The 26,431-nt window shown below is 42.1% G+C and overlaps 1 protein-coding gene across 2 annotated transcripts; it reads right to left on the bottom strand.

The window, feature by feature from the left end:
- Window positions 1-1,294: 1,294 nt before the first annotated feature.
- Window positions 1,295-25,412, bottom strand: LOC132977546 (RNA-binding protein Musashi homolog 1-like). 2 transcript variants are annotated; one of them, XM_061042188.1, is made up of 14 exons: window positions 25,252-25,412; window positions 24,636-24,676; window positions 23,838-23,919; window positions 23,599-23,683; window positions 15,033-15,074; window positions 14,436-14,528; window positions 8,365-8,413; window positions 7,589-7,671; window positions 7,381-7,498; window positions 6,166-6,246; window positions 5,560-5,616; window positions 4,024-4,083; window positions 3,688-3,842; window positions 1,295-3,609 (listed from the first exon to the last, which is right to left on the bottom strand). In XM_061042188.1, exons 1-14 carry the CDS (start codon window positions 25,314-25,316, stop codon window positions 3,541-3,543), a joined length of 1,080 nt encoding a protein of 359 aa, XP_060898171.1. In that variant the 5' UTR covers window positions 25,317-25,412; the 3' UTR covers window positions 1,295-3,540. The 2 variants fall into 2 exon arrangements, with proteins under 2 accessions (XP_060898171.1, XP_060898172.1); XM_061042189.1 differs by having other exon boundaries at window positions 1,295-3,582.
- Window positions 25,413-26,431: the final 1,019 nt, after the last annotated feature.

Raw genomic sequence — 26,431 nt, 5'->3', positions numbered from 1 at the left:
CTCCCAAAACGGAACATCGTGCTGGTTTGTTTGATCAGCAGAACAGGTGTGTGTGACTCATTTATATCTAAGTGTCCAACACTTCCTTACAGCACAACATATCAGAACAGTGTGTAACTAAAACAAAGTCAAAACCCTGAATAGAGAGCTATCCTTAAATCTCTCTGACACTTATATCCCTCATATACAGTACATAAACATACCACTATTCAGGACATGCTACTAGCTTTAGCTAAGCTACATGCTCACCATGATAGAGAAGACCAGGGCCACAATGTTGACCGGATACGCAGGACAAAAGCAGGTGAAAATAGTCAAACAAAGGTAGCTACGGAGAGGAGGTGGAGGTCCCTGTTCTTCTATTGAACCGTGGTCAAAAAACACACTCCCACTCAATGAATTTTTCACTTGTGAATTAAGAACTCCAAGAGACATGATGGTGCCTGACAGCAGTGAAACACAGGTGGTAGAAAAAAAAAGAAACAAATTACAAGAAAAGTTACAAAGAATCAGAAAGACTGTCAGAAATCCAAGTTTTAACCAAGAAGCCGGGAGCTCCAGAGTCTGGTTATGTCTGATAATGATTTGAGTCCTCTTTGAGGAAGTTTGTGTGAAGGGAGGGAGCAGGAGAGGGATGGAAGAGGATCACTAACCCTGCTGGCCTCCCTCCAGGACAAGTGTGAGGGATCAGACTCTGTTTACAACTGAAAGCACCTCACAGACACAAACACAACATCCTGATATCCTATATGTATTAGAATCAGAGATTAAGCTCCTTTCTTTTTAAATGCATTTGGTTCAGTCACTGGTCAGTTGAAACACAGGGATATTCTCAGTCTGCACATGGTCACAAAGGTTCAGAAAGAATCAGAAAAAGAGCTGAGACAGAACAGCAACTTCTAAGAATTTTAATATAACCCATTTTAAAAGGAATTTAGGAAAAAAAGAATCTGGATGAAATCTGATGTAATCTGTGTTTGTTTTCTGACCAACCTTTAGTACCAGAACATCATAATATGAAAAACTATATTTCTGCTGTTCTTGTGACCTCGTCGTTGCTGAGATTTTCTGCTCAGCTTTACGCTGAAATCCGACTATGATCAGCAAGTTTTTAGCCCTGGGAATTAAGGAATGCAAACAGTACATTTGAAATGTAATACCCTCTATGCTTTAATGTCTGCCTTTGATAAATGCCAGACTCTAACTAGAGCTTTCTTACGATCACAGGGTAAACAATCTGGCACCAGTGTGTATATGCATAAAGAAAAAAGTAATAAGAGCAACCGCATTCAAATGCTTTAGAATAATTTATTAGGATTTTAAAATTGAAATTATCAGGGGGGAGAAAAACAAGGAAAAAAGAAAAGCATTGCTATAAAGCTTGGCAGGGGACATCCCAAATGTTAAACTTCAACTGAGCTCATATAGAGCTACAAGCCCCATCCAAAGCATTGGCCCTTTTCCTTACATCAAGACAACAAAATACATCATTAAAATCAATATACAAGGGGAACAAGATCTCAAAACAGAAAAATATAGTTTCTTATTTTCTGAAAATAAGTCTTAATGCCGCAGATTTATCCACACAGCGTCTGCTATTACCAATAATAGTACTATTTTCATTTGTAAGGTAAAAAATAACTTATTGCTTTATTGTAAGTTAAAAAGTTACAGTGTTGGTGTCCAGCAGTAGTTTTTTTGTCGTGTCCCAGGCGCTCTGACAGAGGAACTACTGGCTGGATCAGGAAGTTTTCTGCTGTGCTGAACATCAAACAGGCTGCAGTGAGAAGAGGCTGAACAAACAGGCTTTCTCTTGTTTGCAAATGTTGACTTTGATCCAGCTTTTAGACTTTTCCTGCCAGTCAGTGTCGTCTGGACTGAGGTCCTATATCAGAGCCGACCGGGAGCGAGACCCTGTTCCATTTCTGGTTCCCTGCCCACACCCCCTGTGTTCATCACTACACGGAGCAGCAACTGTATAGAAACAATAACAAGTCGTTCCAGATGAGACAAATGTGTGAAATCTAAAAAATGAATTAGGAGGGAGGCAGGGGAGCCAAACTGGAACAGGGCAGTCTTTTTTTTTTTTTTCAGTACCGAAAAAAATGCAAACAAAATGCTCCTTCGTTTGCCAAAAAGTAGTTCCATATTACACCTTGATGTATGCGCACAAACACTCACTCACACACTCAGACGCATTCACATGCACCTTCAATAGTGATAAGAGGACAGAACATGATTGTGATGTTTTTACAATTGCTTCTCTGAGAATGTCCTTCATTTGTTTCCACGGTGGAGAGCACCGCATAAAAGAAATTTTTCAAAAGAAAAACAATAAAACAAAAACATTAAGAAGTGAAATTGCGCAAACAAAATATATAATATTTTCAAAAAAAGAGGAAGTCAAGTCAGCTCAGTACCCTAGAACCCCTGATTTCTCCTGTTTTTCAGTCTTCATCGTCTTATTGTGTGTATGAAGTTAAAAGGGATCTGGTTCATCAATGGTGGGAAAATGACAAAGTCAAAGTTGCAAACAAGTTGCTGACTTTTGGAACAGAGCTTCTTTTTTTTTTTTTTTCTTTTTTTTTACTGAACGAATCTGCAAAACAAACTTCAGTAAGTTTTGTTTACGTCAACAGCGCTGCACTGAAGTCGCTGGAGCGGACTGGCCAAAAAGGTACACATAAACAATATGCATACTGATAAATGACATCCAGTCAAAATGCTGTCAACCCTTTCAGAACCAACCAATGACATGCCAGCCGGTTCAGTAACCCCCTCCTCCCCCCCTCCCCACTCACCCTAACGTTTATGTACAATATCTTACAGGAAGACATAAAAACATTGCTTTAAAACCAATTACAGAATAAAATACCTTACAGATTATCATTATTATGTCAATATTAATAACAATATTACAAAGGTTTTGTTTTTAAAGACTACCAAAATATACATTTTAGTTTGTTTTTTTTCATGTTTCCGTGATGCCAAAGTTAAAAAAGGACTTTGTTGGATTTGTTCTTCCTTTGTGAAAAACATTTTTTTTTCTGTCAAAGACCCATCTTGCATCTCTATCTGTCCACATCGGTAACAGCTGTGAGGGATTTCATCATGAAGCGACATATCACATTGAAATAAAAAATAAAAAGAATTTAAAAAAAATCAAAAATAGTCCTCTGTGTCATTGTCAAAGATGACAAATGTTTCCTCAGAGAATTTCTTTTTTTTTTTTTTTTGCAGTTCTTTGCCTCAGCTTCAATAAAGAAAATAATGGATAAAGTTGGGGTCTAGATATTAGACTACATGAGGACAAACGAGGAGAGACGGGGGAAGTTATGTTGAAGTGAGATTAGTACAGCAAAAAACAGAGTTCAGGATTTAAAAAGATATTCAGTCGGTGGGTGGAGCCACAGGGAGCCAGGAAGACCCCGGAAGAGCCTGTGGTCGGCCAATCAGGATTTGCCATCAGTGGGCAGCCAGCGTTCTGATTGGCTCGTCAGCAGAGGAGAAGCCCTCCCATCTTCAGTGACCTGGGTCCTCTCAGTGGTAGCCGTTAGTGAATGCAGTAGCAATCAGCGGACCCTGAGGATACATGAGGGGATACGCTTTCTATGAGTTTTGTTAAGAATATATGCACCCATTCATGCAATTAAAAGTGTTTGTTTGTCAGCAGGGGCTGTGACCTACCCCTAGTCCATGGCCGAACCCCGTGCTGGGGGCTGGGCTAGCTGCGCTGATGTAGCTGCTGACTCCTGAGTCCTGATTGGCTGCTGCATATAAGTCAGCCATTGGTCCAGGGCTGCTGGTTCCCAGGAAACCAGCTGTGCGTGAAGGGGTGGAGCCTAAGAGAGAGAGAGGACAGTAGTCAGGCTTGACACCAGAGGGCTTCATGCGCACACACACACATCTAAAAATATACCTTCATTTGTCCAGCCAGGACTGTACACACAATCTAGCCATGTATACACCATTTTTTGTCCCTCTTTCTCACACACATACACTTAAACACACGCACACACATACCTCTAACTACTGCTGCTGCTGCGGCTGCTGCCATTGGTCCATATGCAGTCAGGGGAATGGCTGAGGGATAGAAACAGAGAGAATGAATGCACTGATGACAGTCATTGTGGATCCCTCAGTATAAGAATGTGAGTAACGATCGGCTGATCATCTGCTCAAACATCTGTCATCTTTTTTAAATCCATCAGGTGGAGGGGTTAAAATGCAAAGAATAGATAAAACAGTGCCAAAGATATAACATCTGATAGATGTGACCTTACACTCTTTAAATGTGGAACAGAGTAATACTCTTCATAAAACCAAGCATGAACATTTCAAGCAAAGGTGCAATTACAGCTCAGAGCCACTAGATGGCAGTGTGAAGGCTGCGCTAGAGACGCAGGGGTCATATTCACAAAACATCTTTGATCTAAAATTAGCTCCAAACAGAAAAAAATGAGGGGTGGGCATGTCTGTCCTAACTGAAGGACGTCAAACATAAGTCTGAGAGTAAGAGGCAGAACAGAGGAGTCCTGAGTCACGAAAGACCTGCTCACAATGAGTCAAATGCAGCTCCCTTAGATTGACTCAATCCAAAATATGTTTTACTCTGAATTAGTTTAACTGGATTTTTAAATAAATTCTTTTTTTTTCCTAGGATGCACCAATTGAGAAAATCAGGGTTGATAATGTTTTTTTAATAAAATTTTTTTTTTTTTTGTCTATATGAATTACCCAATGTGAGCCAATGACCACAACTAATCATCAATATAAAAACATGAGTAAAAATATTAAAGCCATCCAGGCCTTTATGACACTATCTCTGAGGTTTTTTTTTTAAAAGTCAACCTTTCCCATGAAAGCATGGGGAAACAAATCTAAAGATTTTTGAGGCAGCTTTACAATCACAATCTCAGCAAGAAGCTATTTTCAGTATTCACACAGCCCACAAACACTTCCTTTTTGAAAATAAACATTATAAAAAAACATTTTTATTGTTTTCCAAAGTCAAAACCTTACAGGCTACAACATGTAGCTGACTATTTTAACATCTTGTAATTCATGGCTACTGCATTGGATTGCCAATATGCCAACATCTGTTACCAGGTCAAGTATCAGCCTATTGTGAATCCCTTATTTCCTATGGTTTTAAATTAAATTGTTATTTTTTGTTTAATTATTAACTTGCATCCTCTGAGCTGCTGAGAGCAACTTCTACTAGAGAGCATCTAACCTGAATACACGCAAAAGAAACTTGTTAGTGACTTTAATCACGATTCAGATGACCTCCCAGTGATCAATTCAGGCTCTAATTTGTTAATACAGCCAAACGCTTCACTACAAGCTGTGAGTTAAAAGTTTCATTTTCTAGAGTGAGACGATGACACACTACTCAGAAAATGTGTTTTCACAACAGCTCATAAACATTTGCCTGCAGTTTTTGCCTTTTTCATCTTCTGTGTAAAGTTTGCAAGTCACTTCAATGAAAACTTAATGGAATACAAAAATACACGGATTGGCTTTTTGTCACTTTTTTTCTCTCTAGGTGCCACTGACCTGCCAGCTCAGGGGGATGGGATGATGTCAGGAGGGGGGTCCTCTCTAAATGGAATTCTAGAAACAGAGAAGGGTGTGAGAGAGAGAGAGAGAGAGAGAGAGGGAGAGAGAGAGCGCTTTGTAAATACAGTCACCAAACACCAGCCACACCACCAAGCCACATACACGTAGACAATTAGCTACAGCAGAACAAAAGCAGAGAAAACAAATCTACAGTGACATCAGGCAGGAAGGTGGGAGCAAAGGAACCGGAGCGCCGATACAGTCAAAGGCGCGTTACATAAGTAGATCAAATAAACACTGTAGAAGTTAGAGGAGGAAACAGTCAGGTTTAAGAGACGAGGAGCAGGGTTTGGAAAGACAGACAGGAAGAGTTCAAAAGTCTCACTCATAGATCTACAAACAGCCTGAGACCCTACTGATATTAAAATGGCATAAAGTGTGTAAGTGTGCGTGTGTGTGTGTGTGTCTGGTGTGTGTGTAGTTTGCACTCAAGACCCCCGTGAATCAAGTACATGTCACAGCTTGTTTTCTTTAACCTTTTTCCTCTTCCTGTTTAAAGACCTTAAGAGAGAGCTTCAAAATAAAGGTTGTACATGGACGTACCTGGGAACTGATAAGTGTAACCAGGAGCGATGCCAGAGTAACTGCGGCTCGTGTAGGTAGCAGTCTGGAAGCCTGGGTAACCTGATGGAAAACATAGAAAACACAATTGTTTTAAAATTTGTGCCAAGTTTTGTGAAAACTGCTTACTCCAGTTCTATCGAATGAAAACTTGTCTGCTAAGTAACAGTGTTTTGATCCTTCACAACCATTCATTTCTTTACATGTGCTATCATACAGTCACCTGCTGTAAAGGATGTCAACAAACAACTGTTCCTGTCTAACATTTGTGATCATTACATCATCATTTGTTGTAATAATGTGGCCAATCTATGTAAAACAATGACCAGATGTGACCGTTCATAAGGATGTACAAACAGACATTTAGGCACTCGGGTTGTATTTGATTCTGTCTGGCTTCCCACATCTTCAGCCCTATTTTGACCTCTGTACAATACACCACATGTCCAGTAGGAGGAGCCAGACGACGACAAATAAAACATGCAGCCCCTCGGTTTGTTTTCTCAATGAGAATCCTTCCGAACCATATTTTTACTCCAGTGTGTGAAAATCATATGCCCTTCAGCGTGTGACCTCTAAATTTACAATACATTGTTGTTGTTTTTTCACAGGAGAATCAGCACAGAGTAATTCAAGGAGCCATTTTCAGTTCCAAGTCAACGTTATTCTTCCACATTTCATTTGTTAGGACAAGAAATGTTACAAGTAAAGATGTTCATGGTGGACATTTTAAATGTAGCCTTACATTTCAGCATAAAGACAAGAACAGTTGAATGGTATGGACAAAGACATATGTTATTTTCAAAAATGAGGTATATCCTGGGAGGAAGTGGTTAGTCTCCATCAACTTTCTGCCCGTAAACATTGTTATTAGTGAATCACATCTAAATGATCTGTAAACATTCACGACTCAGGAAGGTAGTTTTCCATGGACACTGTTAATAAGCTACAGAAAAGGCCAGTAATTCAAATAGCATTTTTATACATTATGCAAAAATGCCCTTTAATTACAGTTATAACAGTGAGTAAAATATTTGTTAAATAATATGAAGGCCCTTTAGATTCCGCTACTCACTGCCCATTAAGAAGACCTGTCAGGGTATTTTGTTTATGTGTATTGTTGCATGTGCTACTGTACTCATATTTGCTGTTATCCAGTGTATTGTCTTCCTCTTGATATTTGATTGTGTATCTTACCCAGCATGCCGATGCCCAGCATGAAGGCGTCCATCCCATAAGGCATCACTCTGGAGCGTCCTCTGGCTGAGCCTGTCGGCGTCATCACCTCTTTGGGCTGAGCTTTCTTACACTCCACCTAAAGCACAGGAGCCCAATGAGTATGAGCATTCAAAGAGTTCATTTAGAATACAGAATATCAAAGTATATTCACTGATGACGTCCGTACCATTTTGTTGTTGATCTCATGGAAGTGGATCTCGCACACTTTCTCGACCACATCCTCGTTCTCAAATGTAACAAAGCCAAAACCTGCAAACACACAATAAACAATGAATTATATTTCAACACTTTCATTGCTTGTGTTTGTGATATCCTGCAGTGTGTGGCAAAGACAACCCCAGACTTGGCAAATAAACTGATGAAAAACAGATTTTCCTTTTAAAGTTCTCTACAAAGAGAAAGAAAAAAGGAATATTCTCAATATTTAAATCGATTTAATACCCCAGATGATGCACTACATGTAGCCTCTGGGTGGATATAGTTTCACCAACATGAACCATTTGTAACAGGAGGAGCTGACAACATCAGAACAAGCTGTGCTCGGCTCGCCTGTCAATCATCCGGAGGAGCAGGGGTGGGGCGAGCTTAGATTCACTGTCCTCTACCGATTATCACACCCAATTTCTCCAACTCCATCTCCACCACTTCCCTGTCTCTTCTCCCTGTCTGCTCTCTTGTCTCATTAAGTAACATCCTCACAGTGCTGACCCTGCATGGTGACCCTCAGCGGGCTCTGCATTGACTGAAGACAGAGATAAATGAACACAAGGAGGTGAGAGCATCGCAAAGACAAAAGAATATGATTGGAGATTTTTTTTTTTTTTGCTCTTTTGCTGAGATTCACCCGATGACTCTCTCACGCGGTGCCCCTTTTTCATTTCTCATTTAGTATGTCTACACACATTACTGTAATGTGTGTGTATCAAAACTGTGCGCACGTACCTCTGTGTCTGTTGGTTGTTTTGTCAAACATGAGCATGGCATCATCGACCTGTGAGAACAAAGCAGAGAATAGATGAGCTTCGACATATTCACACACACACACACACACACACACACACACACACACACACACACACACACACACACACACACACACACACACACACACACACACACACACACACACACACACACACACACACACACACACACACACACACACACACACACACACACACACACACACACACACACACACACACACACACACACACACACACACACACACACACACACACACACACACACACACACACACACACACACACACACACACACACACACACACACACACACACACACACACACAAATGCATGCAAACACACACATCATTACACAGCATGGGGTGCCATTGTCCCTCTTTAGCATTGGAGTAAGAGGGGAAAACAGATGGAGAGGGTGGAGGGGAGAGAGGGAGGGGGTGACAGGTGACAAAGGAGAAAAGAAAAAGAAAGAAAGAGAGGGGAGAGAAAGGAGGAGAGGAATGGGGAAATGAGGGAGAACGGGGGAGAGAAGGCATGGTGTGTAAAAATTAAACAAAATGAAGTACATCTATCAAAGGTGAAAAAGAAGTTAAATTCTGCAGGTCCACAAGGTGCTGGAGCAAATTCTTCCCCATTCTTTGCGAGTTCTCACAAACTTTTCTGTCTCTCTCTCTCTCTCTCTCTCTCTTTTTCTCCCCCCTTTCATTCGTTCACCCTTGCTTGTCTTTCTTTCCCTCTCCACAAAGTTTACTGTTCCCATGGAGACGCTGTAAAGAATTTCAATTAGAAGAACTTGCCCCCCAGTCCACCCCGGCTATTTTCAATGAATAGAACGCAGAGAAAGGAGAAAACAGAAGGAGAGTTAGCATATGACAAAAAAAAGGAGAAGCTGATGAATAATGGGGGGGCTGTTAGGAAGAGAAAAAAAAACATCGAAGGTAAAGTTTGATGAAGGATGAAAAAACTCTGTCATCTAATATTTTAGATCAGAGAGTGAAGAACAAAGTGAAAGCGCGCGTCTTTGTCAACACGCTTCTTTCTTTTATTCTCCTTCCACTCTTTCTCTTTTGCACTCACTCCACTGCCCTATTCATATTCCTGCTCCTCCTCTTTTCACCCTCTCTCCTCCCTCCCTTCCCTCGCTCACTTGTCTTTCACTGGCAGCAAAGTTAGCAGCTTCTGCTCCAACTCCGACAGCATGAAGAGGGAGAAAAGGGAAGCCAAGGCCTGGGGTCGCTGCGGGAATCATGTTTTTATATTTCATTTATCATTGTTGCCTTTTTTTTTTTTAATTCAAAAAAAGGGAAATTAAAAACAGCGTCATGATGACTTCTTGAAACCTCTGTAACACAGCATGTAAACACATGAGAAGCATGACTAGATTTCTATTTTCATGAGTCAACGAGCACTGTAACTCAAACCAGTGTAACACGAGTGGCAGAGAACCTCTAAATGACCAGGCCATCTGATTACTCAGACGGTAAACATGTCCTCTATTCTGACTGAGATTTTTCTAATGTGTCTTGTGTGGCGAGATATTTCAGCATTCTTCTTTGCTAAGTGATCCTCGCGTAGAGACGCTTCTTCATAGTCCCTGAACCTTTTAACTCTCATCCTTGTCACTAAATAGCTCGGACACACACAAACACAGAGCACCCCCCCCTCCTCTTTCTGTCCTTCATTCAGATTTTACCTCCCCTCCTCCTCCTCCTCTCATGCTTTTCTTCCCTTCCTGTCGTCCAAACTCAATGACACAGCAGCCAGCTAGGGAACAGGACAGTAAGTAGACAGCTGCAGGCCAACATGTTATCATAAGAGTAGAGTTACATGCACAGCTAGCCCCCCCTGTTAGCATTAGCATTAACATCTATTCTGAAGGAGATGACTGACAGTTATCCTCGCATTTTTTATTTTTAAGGACAGAACAGAGGTAATCTGCTGCACGGTCATGCTAACATGGTCCATCTAATTGTCCCCCATTGGACGATAATGGTGTGATGACTTGAGAAATATTCCGTCACGTGTGTGAGCTTATGCTGTGGTCGCACACTAGCCCCCTGCCCTTGCCAAACCCAGTCAGAAGACGATCTCCGATGTCCACTGCCCAGGGTGCTGTAAGACAATCTGATTGGATAGCTGTGGGGGTCTGAGATTGGCTTAGCAGCAGCTCAGTCGCTAACTGGTCAGCACGCATGCATGCAGCGAGCAGAAGAGGAAAAAAGTTAAGGTCATATTCTCATGAAGTTCTGACGTTCTCAGATGTACCAGAAACAAGGCCCGACTGTGATCCAGCAACAAAAATATCCAGTTTTTAGTGAAGCGTGCAGCTATTGTCTGAAGAACAAGCGTTTGCTGACAAGTCCATTACACTACTTGTGAGATTATGAAAGGTGGCATTCACATTTTTTTCCCCCTTCTGTCTCCTCACATCTCCCTCTTTCATTCTCTCTCTCTCTCTCTCTGGCCATCTCTCTCTAAACAGGCCAGCAGACAAAGTGTTCAGTCAAGCCTCCTAATCGCCAGCTCACATGGGTGAGTGGAGTCCCAACTTTTCCCCGTCTGCCCCGTCCATCCTGCATTTTTCATCTTATCCCCTCCTTCCCTTTTGCTCACTGCTCTGCCCTATTCTCTCTCTCTCCCTCTCTCTTTGATTTCAGCTGAGTTTAAAAAAAAAATGGGGATTTGAAATGGTAGTTCTTCATGTAAGGTACTTTCAGGAATGTAGTACAGAGAGGCAGGACGAATGTAGAACCAGGGATTTCCTCTGGATTAGTTATAATTGACTGTATGACCAAAATGCCTGAGATGCTAATTATGGAATTACCTAACAACATGCCTGATAAAGATAAATATACAGCTTGTTTCTCTGCTCCACACAGACTCTGGTTGTTTTCAGCAAAAAAAAAAAGAGAGTTGTTCAAACTCTCCACTATAGGTTGGAGGGATTAGAAGTTCGTCACCTCAGGATTCAGACTTATTTCCAACACAAACTCTCTCTGGTGACTTAAAGAAACTAGAGGCTGGATGGTATTGATGCAGCCTTAAATGTCTTATTATGCAGCAGCTTTTTAATAAAATGGCAAAGCATGATGCAGTGTTTTTTAATTTAATATTGTGTAGAATATGGTGAGACTATGGTGAATGTTCTTGGTTACCAAAAAGGAACATCTATTCCATAATTCTATGTAACTGACCCTGCTTTGATTTTAATTATAAACCTAAGGAGGTAAATTATATGAGTTTGGAGTGCAAGAGAACATTGATTTATTTCATAAACACTGACAAACATTGGGTTTAAAGGAGCATCTAGAGGTAGTTATACGCACATCATGTAGGTGCAGGGCAGTGCAAAACGAGCAGATTGAGGAAGATGATCTGCCCGCACATTTGCTCAGATACCATAAAAAGTTTTTATTCCATCACAATGTTTTGACCAGAGGTCTTCTTCAGGTGATACATTTTTTTAAGTGTTAAAGGAGCATCTACACGTCATTTAGCACATTTACTTTTTTTTTTGCATCTACTTTGTGTGTTCCAAAACACCTGATGTTTCAGCTGAGCAGCCATTTCAATCCAGTCTGATGAAGTTTGTGTAGGTGTGCTTTCAGAAGCGTGCTCCAAAAACATAAACGCCGGCCTGTATCAAAGCCTTGCAGAAAATGCATAGTGCATTCTGTGTTTTCCTTTGCGAGGCGGTGCCACAGTATGAAAATAAACAGGACACTGAGTCCGACTCCATCCCAACGTGCACCTTGTAACCAGGCTCAGATAATAAACAAGAAATACCTCCTGCTCAGCAGGAATGCACTGTGGGATTGGCGCTATCCAAGATCCAGCTTTGGTCTCACGTGTCCAAACAGTCCAAATATTCCCTCATCCTGCGGAGGGAGTGTTGTCTTAGATATGAGTGTGTGTGATCACCGGGGAGAACTGATTCGACACAGAGCTGCCATTTTAGAAAACACAGGCAGGATGCAAGACACTTGTCACAACACACCTCACGGTGCTTTAAACAATGTAATTGACACACATGTAATCCAGGTTTACGACCCACAAATGGAGTTTATGTTTAATGGGGTTATTTCAATTTGAGCTAACACCTGAAAAATGGTAATAACCAAAACATGAGTCAGAGGGCAACTGAGAGAAAACATAGGCAGACATGAGGCAGAAGGAGGTTCGTGCTGTTAATTTCTTCCAACCCATTAGGCCGACATCCTGAAGCAAGTTCATTTTCAGACTCTTTCCTGCTCTACGACAGCAGAACACCACACTTAATGTTTGTGACAACTGCATCTCTGCCGGTGAGTGTCACAGTCTGCACAAATATATGCAGTCTTGGCTCCCTCTCCGAAACCACCGACACACTTTTTTCCTGCACGCACACCCCTTCTTTTCATTCATGCAAATACACACTTCTTACTCATTTTAAAGGAAACCAAAAAAACTCTGGATTACAGCAGGACAATGGGCAAAAGCAGGTCACCACGGCAACAAGACAGGGAGTGGAACAGGGTGTGTATATGTGGGATGGGAGGGGAGGTGAGGGACTGATTTTGGGTAAGGTGAGGGGGGCTGTTACAGGAGCAGCTGTTGCATTTGATTAGTTAATACTGAAGAGCCGGAACTCCTCTCACACACACTCCCAAACCCCCAAAAGTGTAGCTAGCTAATAAGTAACCCAACATTTCATGCATGATGGACACATTTACTGCTCATCAGATTGGTGTTTTTCTCTTTAATAGTCACTTTTTCTCCTCACCATCTCTACATTCCTCCTTTTCTCTGCCCTTCAACCCTTCTGAGTTGCCCTCCCTCTCTCTCCATGGGGGGCTGCTTCTTCCCTTTCAGCCCCCCGCCATCTCCCCTCCTCTCCTCACTTCCTCCCCCTGCTTTTTTTCTTCTTCCTCCCTCTCCCTGGCCACTCATCTGTCTCCACAGCATGTGTTTGCCTTTCACCAAATTTCATTCAAAGGAGCTGAGCAGGACATGTGTAAGAAGCCAAAAACACAGAGATGTGATCGGGAAAAGAGCAGAATAGCTTACAAAAGAGATAAACTAACAAACAAACATTAGAATATGAACAACATCCATGACTTAGCATCTTTCTTATCCTAACAATAGTACATTCTTTTCTCCTTTTCAGTTCTTTTTTTCTCTGCTGTGTTTCACTCTGACTTTAAGGCACATTTCACACCTTTTGTTGTGCCTCAATTCAAATGTAAAGGAGAAAAGTATTCAAACAAGAGAAGGGAAACAAGCTAAATCTAAAAGATGTAGAAAGGGATAGAGTTCAGATAATAGATAGATAAAAGAAGCAACGTTACTTTAGAGCAGTTTTCTAACAAGGGGAACCTAAACCTAAGGGGATGCTTCTGCAGCCGCCCGGAAGTAAGTGGAAATATTGTTTAGAAGCTCAAGTTATCGAATAAAATAGTTTATTTAAGAAGCATATTTACAAAACTAGACAATTTGACAACTAGAAACCAATATTTGTGACCAAAAGTGTATCACAATTAGCGTTAAGTGACAATTAGCATTCAGTAAAACTTAGCAAAACAGCTAAAGTTAGCTAAACGTCAGGGATAGAAGCACAATGGAATATAGCTGGCTGAACGTTATAGACAAAGTTAGTTATCTTAAAATAAGGCATACACAGTAGATTTACGAAAAAAGGCTGTCAAATAGCAAAAAGGTAACAGGGAGGTGAAAAAGCTAGCTTACTGAAAGAGTAGCAAAACATCCAACTGCTGTCACAAAAAAAGCTAGCATACCCAAACAACCTAATGAGCAGTTAGTTTACATGAAAATAATACAAAAAATACACCATTATATTCATTTTGTTATTATTAAATATAAGATCCAATTTGTAGTTGGTTCATTTTGAATGTATTTGTTACATAATGTTAGGAGTGTTGTTGCTGAGGGAGTACTTTGTGTGAGCTTTATGTCGAAATCACTGCTCAACAGAATCATAAAGACAGGAGCCAATCACTGTGTGTGACTGTGATTTGTGTATAGCTTACCTTTCCAAACTGGTCGAAGTAATGCTTCACATCTTCAATGGTGGTATTGACTGAAAGTCCTCCGACAAAGATCTTCTTTGTCCTGGTCACCAGCTAGCAACAGAAGAAGAAGAAGAAGGAGGCATCGTTTACCACTAATCACATTAGGCAGGGGGAAGATGAGGGTGATAAAGAGACTTTGTGTTTGTTTTTGTTTATCTAATCTCTGAAAGCTCTTCTGAGCATTCATCCAATGTCCCCTCAGTTAAAGGTCTGTCATGTGTAAGTCTCTGAGGTGTATGCAGGGATACAGGTAAGTACTGTGTGTGTGTGTGTGTGTGTGTGTGTGTGTGTGTGTGTGTGTGTGTGTGTGTGTGTGTGTGTGTGTGTCACTATGTGTGTGCGTGTAAGATGTTGGTTGCTGCTCGTGGGGATGGGGAGGGGTTGGGTGGGGTCAGGTTAGCGGGTCACAGGGTCAGGCTGGACAAGTGGATTGCTGCTCCTCTTTGGTCACGTGCCTTGACTCTAATCCCAGCCAACCAGAGCTGAGTGATGAGAGGTGACACATGACAGCATCACCGCTCCTCCTCAGTGTTAACCCCTTCAGGGCGCACTCACCTTAGGCTGAGCCCGGCGAGGAAACGCTACCTTCGGATCGATCTGTGGGGGAGAGATGAGTGAAGATAAGTTTACAGGGGTAAAAGCAAAAAATAAAAAATACACTGACATTTTGAAACATTCTGCTGTTGGTTATTTGCATCTTTGATGACTAATAAACTATGAGTGTGATGAGCTGCTATTACAGAAAGTTAGAGGATACTTTTACTTCTCTTTGTTCTGAAAGTAGTACTAAATTGACCACCATTATCACATGCTTTATCCTTTAGGAAGGTGCTTCAATAGAAAGACATTGTATAAATAAACACAAACACAAATATTTCATATCTTATAAATCACTACAATTATTTATGAAGTAATACACATTTCTTTAATTTAAAAAAAGCCTGTCAGAGCCAGAAAAAAGGGCCATTTGTTATCCATTACTCGTGTATATTAGATTCTGTACATAAACATCTACTCTCTTATAAATCTCCAATAACAGAAATCACAAAATACTCATTTAGAATCAAGAACTTCAGTAAGGCTTAAAAAATTTATTTTGTGTAACCAATTCTTACAGCTGGGGTCCCTGAGACCCCAAATATAGGAAGTAATGCATCTTTATTTTCAAGCATGATATAACTTCAAAATCATTGTGTGAGACATTTATAATAAATAATAATAATAATAATGAAACAAAGAATCATTTAAAAAAAAGACAAGGTGAAACATGTTTTAAGTTGTGAAAGCAGGCGCTGGGTTTCAAGAACTCCAAATGGATGGTACGGTTATATAAGGGTTAAAAAAGAACAAATATTTTCCCCGTTTCTTTTTAGCCAGGGTGGTAAACCTCTTCTTACCCATCATTAAAACACTACCGCCCCTACGCTTAAGTTTCTATGAGTAAAGACACTAAATCTCTACCTGCTCCAGAATGTTGTTGGGTAGCTGATCCTGTGCTTGTATGAACTGAATGGTGCTCCGGGCACTGATGAATTATCACACTGTTAACTAACTAGAATTAGGTACAACACAGAGCCTCTAAGTCTGGACCCCTCTGAAGGCCTGCATGTCCAAAAATAGCATGTATGCTAATCTGCCAGTATGTATAGTAGACCCTTGTTTATGCAAGCCCCCAAAAAACCCAAACACACCAGCCGAACAAGCAGGCACAGGGAACAGAATACACAGTCAGACATAAACGTGTACACACTCAAAAATCGTATGTTAAGACACAACTAAATTGCATCTTAGCCACAAAGAAGACAGAGATAGGCAGCCTGGATCCAGACTGAGCGTTTCATATTCGGAATACTTTTCAGACAGATGTATATTTTTATAAATCTCATAAATCCAGACAACCTCCATTTTGGATTAGCCAGATTTGACTGTATCCATATTCCTCCCAAGTGGAATGTCTCAGCACTGGTCAAGGTTACAGATAAAATTAGAAGCAAATGAGTTTTGAATGAGCTGGCCTTTAATAATGCTAAATATGCAAAGCCCAGCCTGGCATTTTAAATTTGTGAGGAATCTGGTGTTATTCTCACTCAAGCCGAAGAGACAGAGGGAGAGAGATGATTTTAGGTCACAGGACCTTGTAGTGTATTATGGTCTTAGAGTTTCATCTTTGTTCTAATAATTGGATGTGTGAAGCATAACCCCTTGTGTCTCCCACAGCCGCTATCAGAGGTATTGGATTGATATTGGCAACTAAAAGGAGCCTATCAAATGGCCAGAAATAAGCACTTATCGTGTGAATAAGCCACACAATACACGGGTGGTAGTTCATTCAATATTCAAGTAATCCTTTCATCTCCTTCCTGTGATAATTCCCTGCTTCTGATGACAAATCTACAGACCAAAATACCCTTCGAGGACCTTTGAGAACCTCAGATTTAACACTGCGTTCGAGAGCCAAACGCTGTGTAACCAAGATGCAGCTGCAGCGTCCTTGGGAGGGATCGCAGAAGGACTTTGCACCTTGAAGTGGGGCACAAAGACGAGAGGAGTCGTGTCACCTCCAGCTGGTCTGAGCACAAAGACAAAGGTGACAAGGACACGTGAAGCCAACGGCGATTGGAGGCAACAGCAGTGCACCAGCACAGCCACTCACAGGGACAACGACAACACAGCATTTCTTCTGGGGTCTGTGCTTAGTGGGCCAAATGTGACATTATAGATGTGTGGCCTAGTACTGTGTGATTAATTACATGATGTATTGTGCTCGTTCCTTTAATACTTCAACAGACTAATGAAATATGAGAGCAAAATACACAAATACTATAAATGAATAGTGCAGACGTAGCCATAAGTCTCCCTGTTTATTCCTTGCAGCACATGTACCAGCGCACCTGTACCTCCTGAATTTAAAAATCATATTTTAAGGCTATTTATAGCAACAAGCACAAACTTTATGGAAACGCCAACCTGCAGTGACCTCTGAAGCGGAACACAATGACAGAATCACTACTACAGCAGGCAGTAATGTGCCTAGTCATTATTAAATTTGGTGTTGTTGCTGTTTCCTCGCAAAGGCAACACTGTTCCACTGTTCCCTCCAAACTGCAAGTGCCAAGAGGTAACAGCCTCTCGTGTTGTTCAGGTCAGCCCACCTGCCTTTAACTCTTTTTCGCAGAATGGGAGGACAGGTGCTGCCCTGAGGCGCGAGTGTGCGGCAGAGACACACAAACAATGAGCTGACAATGACAGCGGTCAGAAAAAGCAGCTCTCACAGACAGTGTACACATTTAAATATCTGTTTTGACAAAGTCCAGACAAAAAAGATGTCTTTGAGTCCACCAGTTTGTGGTGATTTTTTGAAATTCAGTCTTCTATTAAATGCGTCTGTGAGATTGTTTTCCCTCTCCAGCTTGGATCCAATTCAATTTAACACAGGAGTGAGAGATCAATCTACATAAACTGTTGTGTTCAGGCACATTTTCACAGTCGGAAAACTGTCTCGAGACACAACAACCGGACTAATCTGCTAAATCAAACACCTGACGAATTAAGGTGTGTAATCAGGGACAGTAAAGAAACAAATAATATGACAAGAAGTGTATGAAAAAAAACCTTTTGACGTTATATGTTTAATGCTGGTATAGGGGCTGCAGGATTACATCACTATCCCGATGTTAGAATTTGCAATAAACACATCACTTTAGATATTTTTTCCTGGTGGCTGAAGGCCTGATTATCATGGCAATGCTTTCAAACCATTCTGATGCAGTCAGATGAAGCTCAGACTATCAGCTACCCTCGTAGTAATTATTGCCAATTTAGAGATGAACACAAAAAAATGCTTTTTGGATTTATTTTGGATTCAGGAGAAACAAACAAACACAGGTATTGTGTAAAACGGGATGAATGGCAAATAGTCACAAAACAGTGAGTTATAGCTAATAATCTCTTTTCAGTATGTATTCATTGTTATCCCACATCATATATTTTTCACATACTGTCAAAACACACACATTTTTAAAGCGTCTTCATTATCAGGAGCTCTTTAAAAAGAGCTTAAAATACATTGTTAATCTGACCAACTAGACTAGGTTAGGCCTAATGCGATATCTGTACAGGTGCTACTATAGCTACGGACATGCCATGCTGTTAAAAAATAATCATTCCACTCCAGAAAAATAAGAGATTATATCTAATATGCAACTTCTACATCTGGCTGTACTCAGAGGAAGGCTGTACATGAGAACTAAAGCATCTATCAGACTGGCAGATTAGCCTGGAGGAAGACTGATAGGCCACAAAGCAAAAAGTAAAAAAGACTTAGCCAGGTCACTGTTTGCAACACTCAGAAATAGCTCTCATTGGAGCGTGACATTGAGAAGTCCCAATCAGCAGTGGAGAAAAAAGTAACTTTCTATGGAAAGAAAGAAAGTTGTTCTTCCCAGACCGGCAGAGAGGAGTTATGACTGAGTGTTGGTGAAACGGTCTGACTAACATCCTGCTTCATGACATCCAACCTCCGCTCACTCTAGGGTAGCAAAGTGACGGCAGTATAGAGCCTACGATATGATTTAGGTGGTTTAGCTTTGAAGACTAATCTACGAACAATAGTCACCTCACGTGGCCCAGCGTGTCCACCAGTGTTACAAACTGGAAAACAGAACAAAAAAAATAAAAAATCCATAGCTAGATAAAAAAGAGAGACAGAGTGTCAGACGTGAGACAGCATGGGGAGAAAGAGAAGGCATTCATTTGGAAAACAGAGTCAGCTCTTGAGAAAGTGGGCCTGTCCGGTGTAGCAGGGCAGTGGGGCCGTCCCAGCAGGCAGCCCCTCTGATTTCATTAATTAACAGGACAAAGAGTACAAAACAGATGGGCCTGTAGAGGATCTGGGGCTCCCATGCTACCCCCACAGGCACAAACACACACACACACACACACACATTACACAGACACTAACACACATATACAAAGTGACATATATGTAATTAAACTGGCAAGGAGACACAATAAAACACAAACATTTGTAGTAATTCACCCTTTCCAGACTCCTCACAACAAGTCATATATTGATGTTCAAGCTCGGACACGTTTGCCAACCTGCCAAGACATTCTTGCAAACAAAAATGGCAAACACCCACGCTGGTAAAAATAAAATAAAAGGCACCACAGGCTGCCCCAATATGACACAATAATCAATATAAGCTAAACAAAAAGCAATAAACAGAGGAGAGGGACAAAGGGGAGTTGGCGTGTCAGAGCATGCACACAGAGAGAGACTTTGGGTACAGGCCAGCAGGGTCAGTCCGCACAGCTAAACAATGGCACAGTAATTAGTTAACGAAGCCCACTAATGAGCAACCCCGCCACACCCCCGCCCCTGTACCCCTGCTAGGGTTCCACAAACACCAGGGCGGTGGTGTGAGGGAGGTAGTGGTTGTAGCACACGTATAGAGAGAAAACCTGGATCCACCTTCAGAGCAGGGCCCGGCTTTAACCCCCGGATCTGAGGCCACGCATGGACCTTCAGAAGCCCAATCCAGTTTGCTCTCTTCAATCCGATTAGTTGCTTTTCAGATCTATACTAATTACAGCACTGGAGCGGGGCCTCCCTCTCCTCTCCTCCACCTTCTCCATCCCCCCTCTCTCTCTCTCCAGTTTTGTCCACGTCAGCAGTTACAGCTAATCTCCAGTCAGGAGTGAGGAACTAGCACTATAGCATCTGAAGAAAGTCTCGGCGAGCAGGTGGCAGACTGTGGTGGCAACAGTCCACAGAGGCTGGTGCCAACATATGCTGTTACAGTGCACAGCTATAAACAAAAACAGCTACATTAGCACCATGCTGGTTGCTACAACTGTACTGTAGCAGGCAGACAGGCAGTGGTGGAAAAAAGCAGCAATTAACACCTACTTTAGCACACCTTGAAAAAGGAGGTTTCTGTTTAGTTCACATGAAAATTAAAAATGTGTTTTCTCCATATTCCTTATTTGTAAAGGTTTATTTCAGGGATTTTTATGCCTTTACTTACGGGGGGGCGCGAAAGAGAGTGGGGAATGACATGCCGGAAAATGAACCACAGGTCAGATTTGAACCCAGGCCGCCCGCTTAGAGAACTACAGCTTCCGTACATGAAGCGCACTGTATTCATTATTTGAGCTACTGATTTCCACACAAATATCAAAAATCCTTGGTCATAATAAATAGCTTTTCAAGTGGTGTCTTCTGCACTTAAATACAGCAAGAAAGATTTGCTTACTCACCATAGTAAGCACAAAAATGTGAACAATAATCCCTCCCTTATTTGTCTGAATCAGTGATGCAAAATTGCGCTGACGATTTCCAGGTCACAAATCACATAAATGACCTTTTGCCCCTATACTGAAAACTCTCAGATCTGCACCACAAACAATAACGTGCCTTAATCTTAAAAAAAAAAAAAGAAATCACCCTACACTAATCTGAGAGGATGAGAGGGTTCAGAGAATATCGGGGCCCGGTCTTTTCTTCTCCTCACAACTGGTTCCAGTGAAGAATCTCCTTCTAGAGAAAACAAATACCAGTTGTGCCTTCTTCTCTTTCCAGAGAAACACAACAGCACACCATTGCCCTAAGGCAAAAACTGTGGCCGGGCAGGAAATCTAACCTCCAACCAAAACAACAAACCCCAGCAGACCTCGCTCTGAAAAAACAGACAACCTCTCATTTGTTGCATCTAAATGTTAGGCCCACAGGTACAGACAGCCTCTATAGCGTCCAATAAGTGTTTGGTTTGCTTTCTATGTCTGGATAAAACCATGCTGGACGTAACAGGACTGTAAATGTTTAAAATCACTTGCAGCAGGGGATTTGGACCTTGTACCGACTAATGTAGTTTACTTCTCACCCTGCGTGTCCTCAAACACCCTGTTACTCTGTTCAATCCTTTTTATTCACCTTCCTTCTCTATCCTTTCTACTTCAGCCATCGTGGTGTCTTCGCTCACAAAACAAAAAACACAAAGGCTTGGCATGAAAAAGAAAAAGAAACAAAACAAAAAAAAAATCAGAGAAGCGAGTTTCCTCCTAAATTCAGAGAGGAATGTCATTTCTCACAACTCACGCTGATCAAACAATAGTTATCCTCGTCTCACTGTGGAGAGAGAGGGAGGAGGGAGGGAGGGAGTCCAGGTGTTCGGAGAAATTTAAATAAATAAATATTAAAGAATAGTCCAAATGGAGCAGGTGTTACGAAGCGGCTAGTCCCAAACGGATGCAGAACTTGCTCCAGATAAGTCAACAACACAGAATTCGACCTTAGAATGACCTTAAAGCTGAGGGATGAAGAGATATTACTTCATTTGAAAAAGCCTCTTAAGAAGTATCTATAAGTTTTTTTAAAAATCAAGTCACCTAAAGCAATCTCTTGAACAAGAGGTTAGCTTCTTTCTCTCTTTTCTTTTTTTTTTTTACTGCTGCACAACCTTCTGTCATTTTCCTCTGTGGTATTAACAAGTATAACAAAGATAGAGCATGTTTAAAAAAACACTTGGGGAGAGAAAATTTGCGCCCATTTAAAAAAAAAAATGGCATTGACAAAATGGATACGAAAACCCCCCCACTTAAATAAATAATACCAAACTTCCTATGTTCACTGGTGCCACAACAACCTGAGCAAACCAAAGCAGCGTTTGAGCGGTTCATATTATTATTGTTTAGCCTTACGCTGTATTTTGGTTTATAATAGGGCAACGCCTCAACCCACCAGCGGCCTGCCAGGCTGAGCTTCTGCCTCCAAACCGGTGTTCACATCAGACACACAGACAGCCTGGCTCTTCAACACGGTGCCTTCTTTTAATAGGTAATATGACTTACTGAGTAACACTTCACAGCTGCTTAGAACCTACTTCCATGCTAACTGAAAATAAGATAGACAAAAAAAAATCACAGCAACAGTGCACACACATCCAACTTCTCACCTCAGACAAAAAAAAACCCAACATAAAATGACACAGATAATACCTTTCAACACACAAGAAAACGATGTATATGAAGCCCCAGCTCTGCTTCCCAACCAAGCAGAGTGTTTTTAAGTTAATGCAAAATAGCTGAGAAGTTGTTATGGAGACATAAATCCCATCAGGCCATGCAGCTACAGCGCGGTCTCCGGTGGCTGGCGTCACCCCCAGCAACAGGCTCTCTCCAACAACTAACAAACTCTACCTTTTCTCCACCCCTGGGCACTGCTGCCTTTTCTGTGCCACCGATTTTCACTCTCAAATGATCCTATTGTGTGTGTGTGTGTGTGTGTGTGTTTTGAACTCTGTGTGTATACTGATGTGTGTCAGGAGAGGCCACAAGCTAATGAAGACACACCCAGGCCCCACTGCTACAACCAATCTACATGACCAAGACATGAACATTAACACACTCATAGATATTTAAATCCAAGCCAGCTGCCTTGGGTTTGACCAATGATCACACATGTTTTAAATCCACTTCCACAAATATATGTGTAGAAAATACCGTGTGCTCTGGCCTCTATTTGGTAACTTATTTTTTTAATTAGCCCACATTTAAGTTTCCATGTGAGTGTAGAAGTGTAGGAGGGAAAATCACAGAGAAACCCCCAGATCACAGCAGTTGTTCAAACAAACCTCTGCATCAAAACTTAAATGAAGACTCATTCGGACCTCACAGTCTCCCTCCCCCTGACATCAGTTTCAGAACCACAAACACAACTGTTTCCTTCCCTCAAACTTCTTTCTTACCTCTGCCACCAGAAAGCGGTTGCTGTTATTTTCTATGAGAGAAAAAAAAAAAAGGGAAAAACTTCTCTCTCTGCATAAACCCTTTGAGGGTTTTTTGCAAGGGGCTCCTTACCCCACTCAGGTCCCCCAGGTAACCATGGCAATGAAGACCAAGAAAGAACGCTTTCATGTTGGCGCCCTGAACCGGGATTTGGAGGGGGAAATGAGCAAAGAGGGGGAGGAGGGGGTGCTCCACAACCTAACTCCTCAACTTTACAAGCCATACGGTGGGAGGCAAAATGCACCGAGAGAGGGGAGAAGGCAAATAACATGCAACACAGAAGCCGATTTGGGAAAAGTTGCTCAACTGGCAGCATCCAGCTCTTCAAACTCACCGTTTTGGAGTCCAACTCGTGTCTGTTTTGCGCCAAAACCTTTTCAACGCCTGCTTGCTCTGCATATGTTACAAATCCAAAGCCCCTGGAAAGAAAACATGAACAAAAAAAAACAACAACAAATTAGCTCCGGTAAAAAAAAAATAAAAAAATCAAACGCAAACTCTAGTGTAAAAAAGCATAGCAGAGCATGAGGCATCCAGTGATAGGACGGTGGAGCGCACACGCCTCCTTCTTACCTCGACCGCTTGGTAACGGGATCCCGCATCACCATGCACTCCTTCACCTCGCCGAATTTGCAGAAGTACTCCTTTAAGCCCTCTGACAAAAAAAAAAAAAAAACAAAGAAAACCGTTAAGTATGCCCCAAATTAGAATAATTTCTCTCCAGGCCTTGGTGGGGTGGGCTGGAAAGAGACAATAGGGTCGAGCAGACCACGTTGTGTTTATGTGTGTGCCCCCCCCCCCTCTTGAGATTGTAGGCTATCTGGCCATTCAGCATAATAGCCCATTAGGCCCTGCGGACCACAAACAAAGCTACACTTGGTGACGATTGCCGTTTTGACACAGCAGCGTGCAGCAGTGAGATAATAACACAGGCCAATCCTTACAAGAATAAACTGTCTGCATGCACCAGCCTCTTAAAATAAATGAATGGATTCATCGGAGTGCAACAATAAGGCATCAATATGAGCCCAACTTGTGCTTTAACGCTCAATAATCGATGGCTCTCACTAGATGTGCCCTTCAGTGTCATGAAAGCACATGCAAAAAAAAAAAAGGCAGACAAAGTGGTTGAATGTGCATGCATTTCCCCCTTGTTAATCTCCCTGCGTCTCGGCAAGTCTAAATCCCAGAAGCTGATCCTTATTGAATAGGAGGCTTTGATTTAACTATTTACAGTGTTTCTCGGTAACTTCACGGAGCCTTCACGGGTGTTCAGAACAGCGATCTTTAAACTGAAATGTGTGCAGAAGAAAAGAGGAATAACACGAGGCTTTCTTCAGACTTATTAAAGTAGCGTGCGGGACAGCTCACCTTGTGTTGTCTGCCAACTCAGCCCCCCGATGAACATTTTGCTGAATGAGAGAAATACAAGCTGTAAGTCACACAGGGGAAAACACGCGTCGCTCATGCACAACACATACACAGTGGCTAAATTGTGGTGGTGGGGGGGGGGGGAACCAGGGGAGGAAATTATATATTTTTTTAAAATAGCATCAATAAAGTAAGAAGAAAGCATCGGCCATGTTGCGAAGTCACCGATCGGCCAGTCGGGCCGTTATAATCCCCCAGAGGAGGAGGGGAATAGGAGAGGGTCTTCCAGATGATGGAAGAGAAGTTGCAATGGAGGATAATGGAAATAAATAAACAAAACAAGAGGAAGCAGCCGCGCGTCTGTGTCTCCTCTCCGCTGAGTGGATACATCCCACACACACACACACACACACACACACATACACACACACACTCACAGACACACACACACACACACACACACACACACACTCACAGACACACACACACACAGCGTGCTTGTCTTTTGTCTCGGCGCGGCTCCTCTCCCGCACTGAACTCAACTAAAGTCCAAGGTGAACTCAAACCGGGCCGAGAGCCGAGCGAAAGAGCGTGCTGTCGGGCTAAAGGCTGTTACCAGGGGTCGTGGGGGGAGTTGTCCGTGCCGGAGGACAGGCTGCTCTGGCTCCCTTCCGTATCCATTCTGCTCTCCGCTGCTATATTCCCGCACTGTGAGGCGAGGAGAGGCAGTGAAGCTCCACTGCTGCTGCTGCTGCTGCTGCTCCAGACTCAGGGGCGGGCAGCCGAGCGAGGGAGGGGAGGGGAGGGGGGAGGAGAGAGGGGAGGGGAGAGAGGAGAAGTGGGGGAAGGAAAGGTGGGGGGTGGGGGGCGGAGTGGTGAAAAAGAGGAGGGGTCGAGCGAGGAAACACGCACACATACATGCATACACGCGCAGAGACAGGCCCCGCCCCCTACCTCGTTTTTTTCCCCCGTAGCCTACCCCCGGCCCCGGACCTCCCCCTCCTACCCTCCCACCCCCCTCCCTCCTGCACGTTGCCTGCCATTATTCATGCTGCCACTGGCGCTCACTGTAGTGTTTCCCCGCCGTCCTTGTCATTGGTTGATCATAGCAGCATGGCCCATTAAAGCATTTGAATGTTTATAGAGACACAGTAGTTTTCTCCCTCTTATCTATGCTGTACGATCAAAATCATTTTGACAAAAAAAAAAAACAGAAGGCATGGGCTAAATCAATAGAACCAGCATTTATTGAATGCACCCTGAAAATAGATTCTTCATTGTTGACATATATCTCTTTGTTCTTTTTTTTTTGCCCCCATTTGAAGTAAATTCATAGCAGAATCTGAAGTATTGAATGATGGGAAATGATGTCTTCCTGTTGCTCCAGGTTGGGTCTCAGGTGAAATGAGACATCTGTAACCAGGATACTGGCTCCCAGCACATTTAGCCAGACAGCAGATTACATAAAAGCAGCAGGCTGCTTATGAAGTCATCCATTGCATAGAGGTCATTGAGGTCATGTTTTGTGAAAAAAGGGGATGCTCATGATAAATTGTGATGTATGTCTGTATGAGGATGAGGTAATGTGATGTGACCTTTTATGATGTAAAGTGTTGTCATCTTTATAATCTAATGAGATGAGATCTATTCATAGACTATCTAATGTTAGCATGTGATGTGTTTTTATATCTTGTAATATAATGTGACCCCATAGGTATAACATTTTATACAATGTTATAATATTTAATTTGACTTGCTGTGACTCAATGATGTGTAGTGACCATACAGAAGATGGT

This window comes from Labrus mixtus, chromosome 7 (genome assembly GCF_963584025.1).
Source record: "Labrus mixtus chromosome 7, fLabMix1.1, whole genome shotgun sequence".
Classification (NCBI taxonomy): domain Eukaryota; kingdom Metazoa; phylum Chordata; class Actinopteri; order Labriformes; family Labridae; genus Labrus; species Labrus mixtus.
Note: the sequence above shows the minus strand (reverse complement) of the source record. Positions and strands in the feature narration are given on the sequence as shown.

Excerpts from the sequence above, each read along its gene's own strand:
- LOC132977546 (XM_061042188.1), bottom strand. The coding sequence starts at position 25,316 with ATGGATACGGAAGGGAGCCAGAGCAGCCTGTCCTCCGGCACGGACAAC. Across the intron at positions 15,075-23,598 it reads ACGAGTTGGACTCCAAAACG|ATCGATCCGAAGGTAGCGTT; the intron begins GTGAGTTTGAAG and ends TCTCCCCCACAG. Across the intron at positions 5,617-6,165 it reads TTACACTTATCAGTTCCCAG|AATTCCATTTAGAGAGGACC; the intron begins GTACGTCCATGT and ends CTCTGTTTCTAG.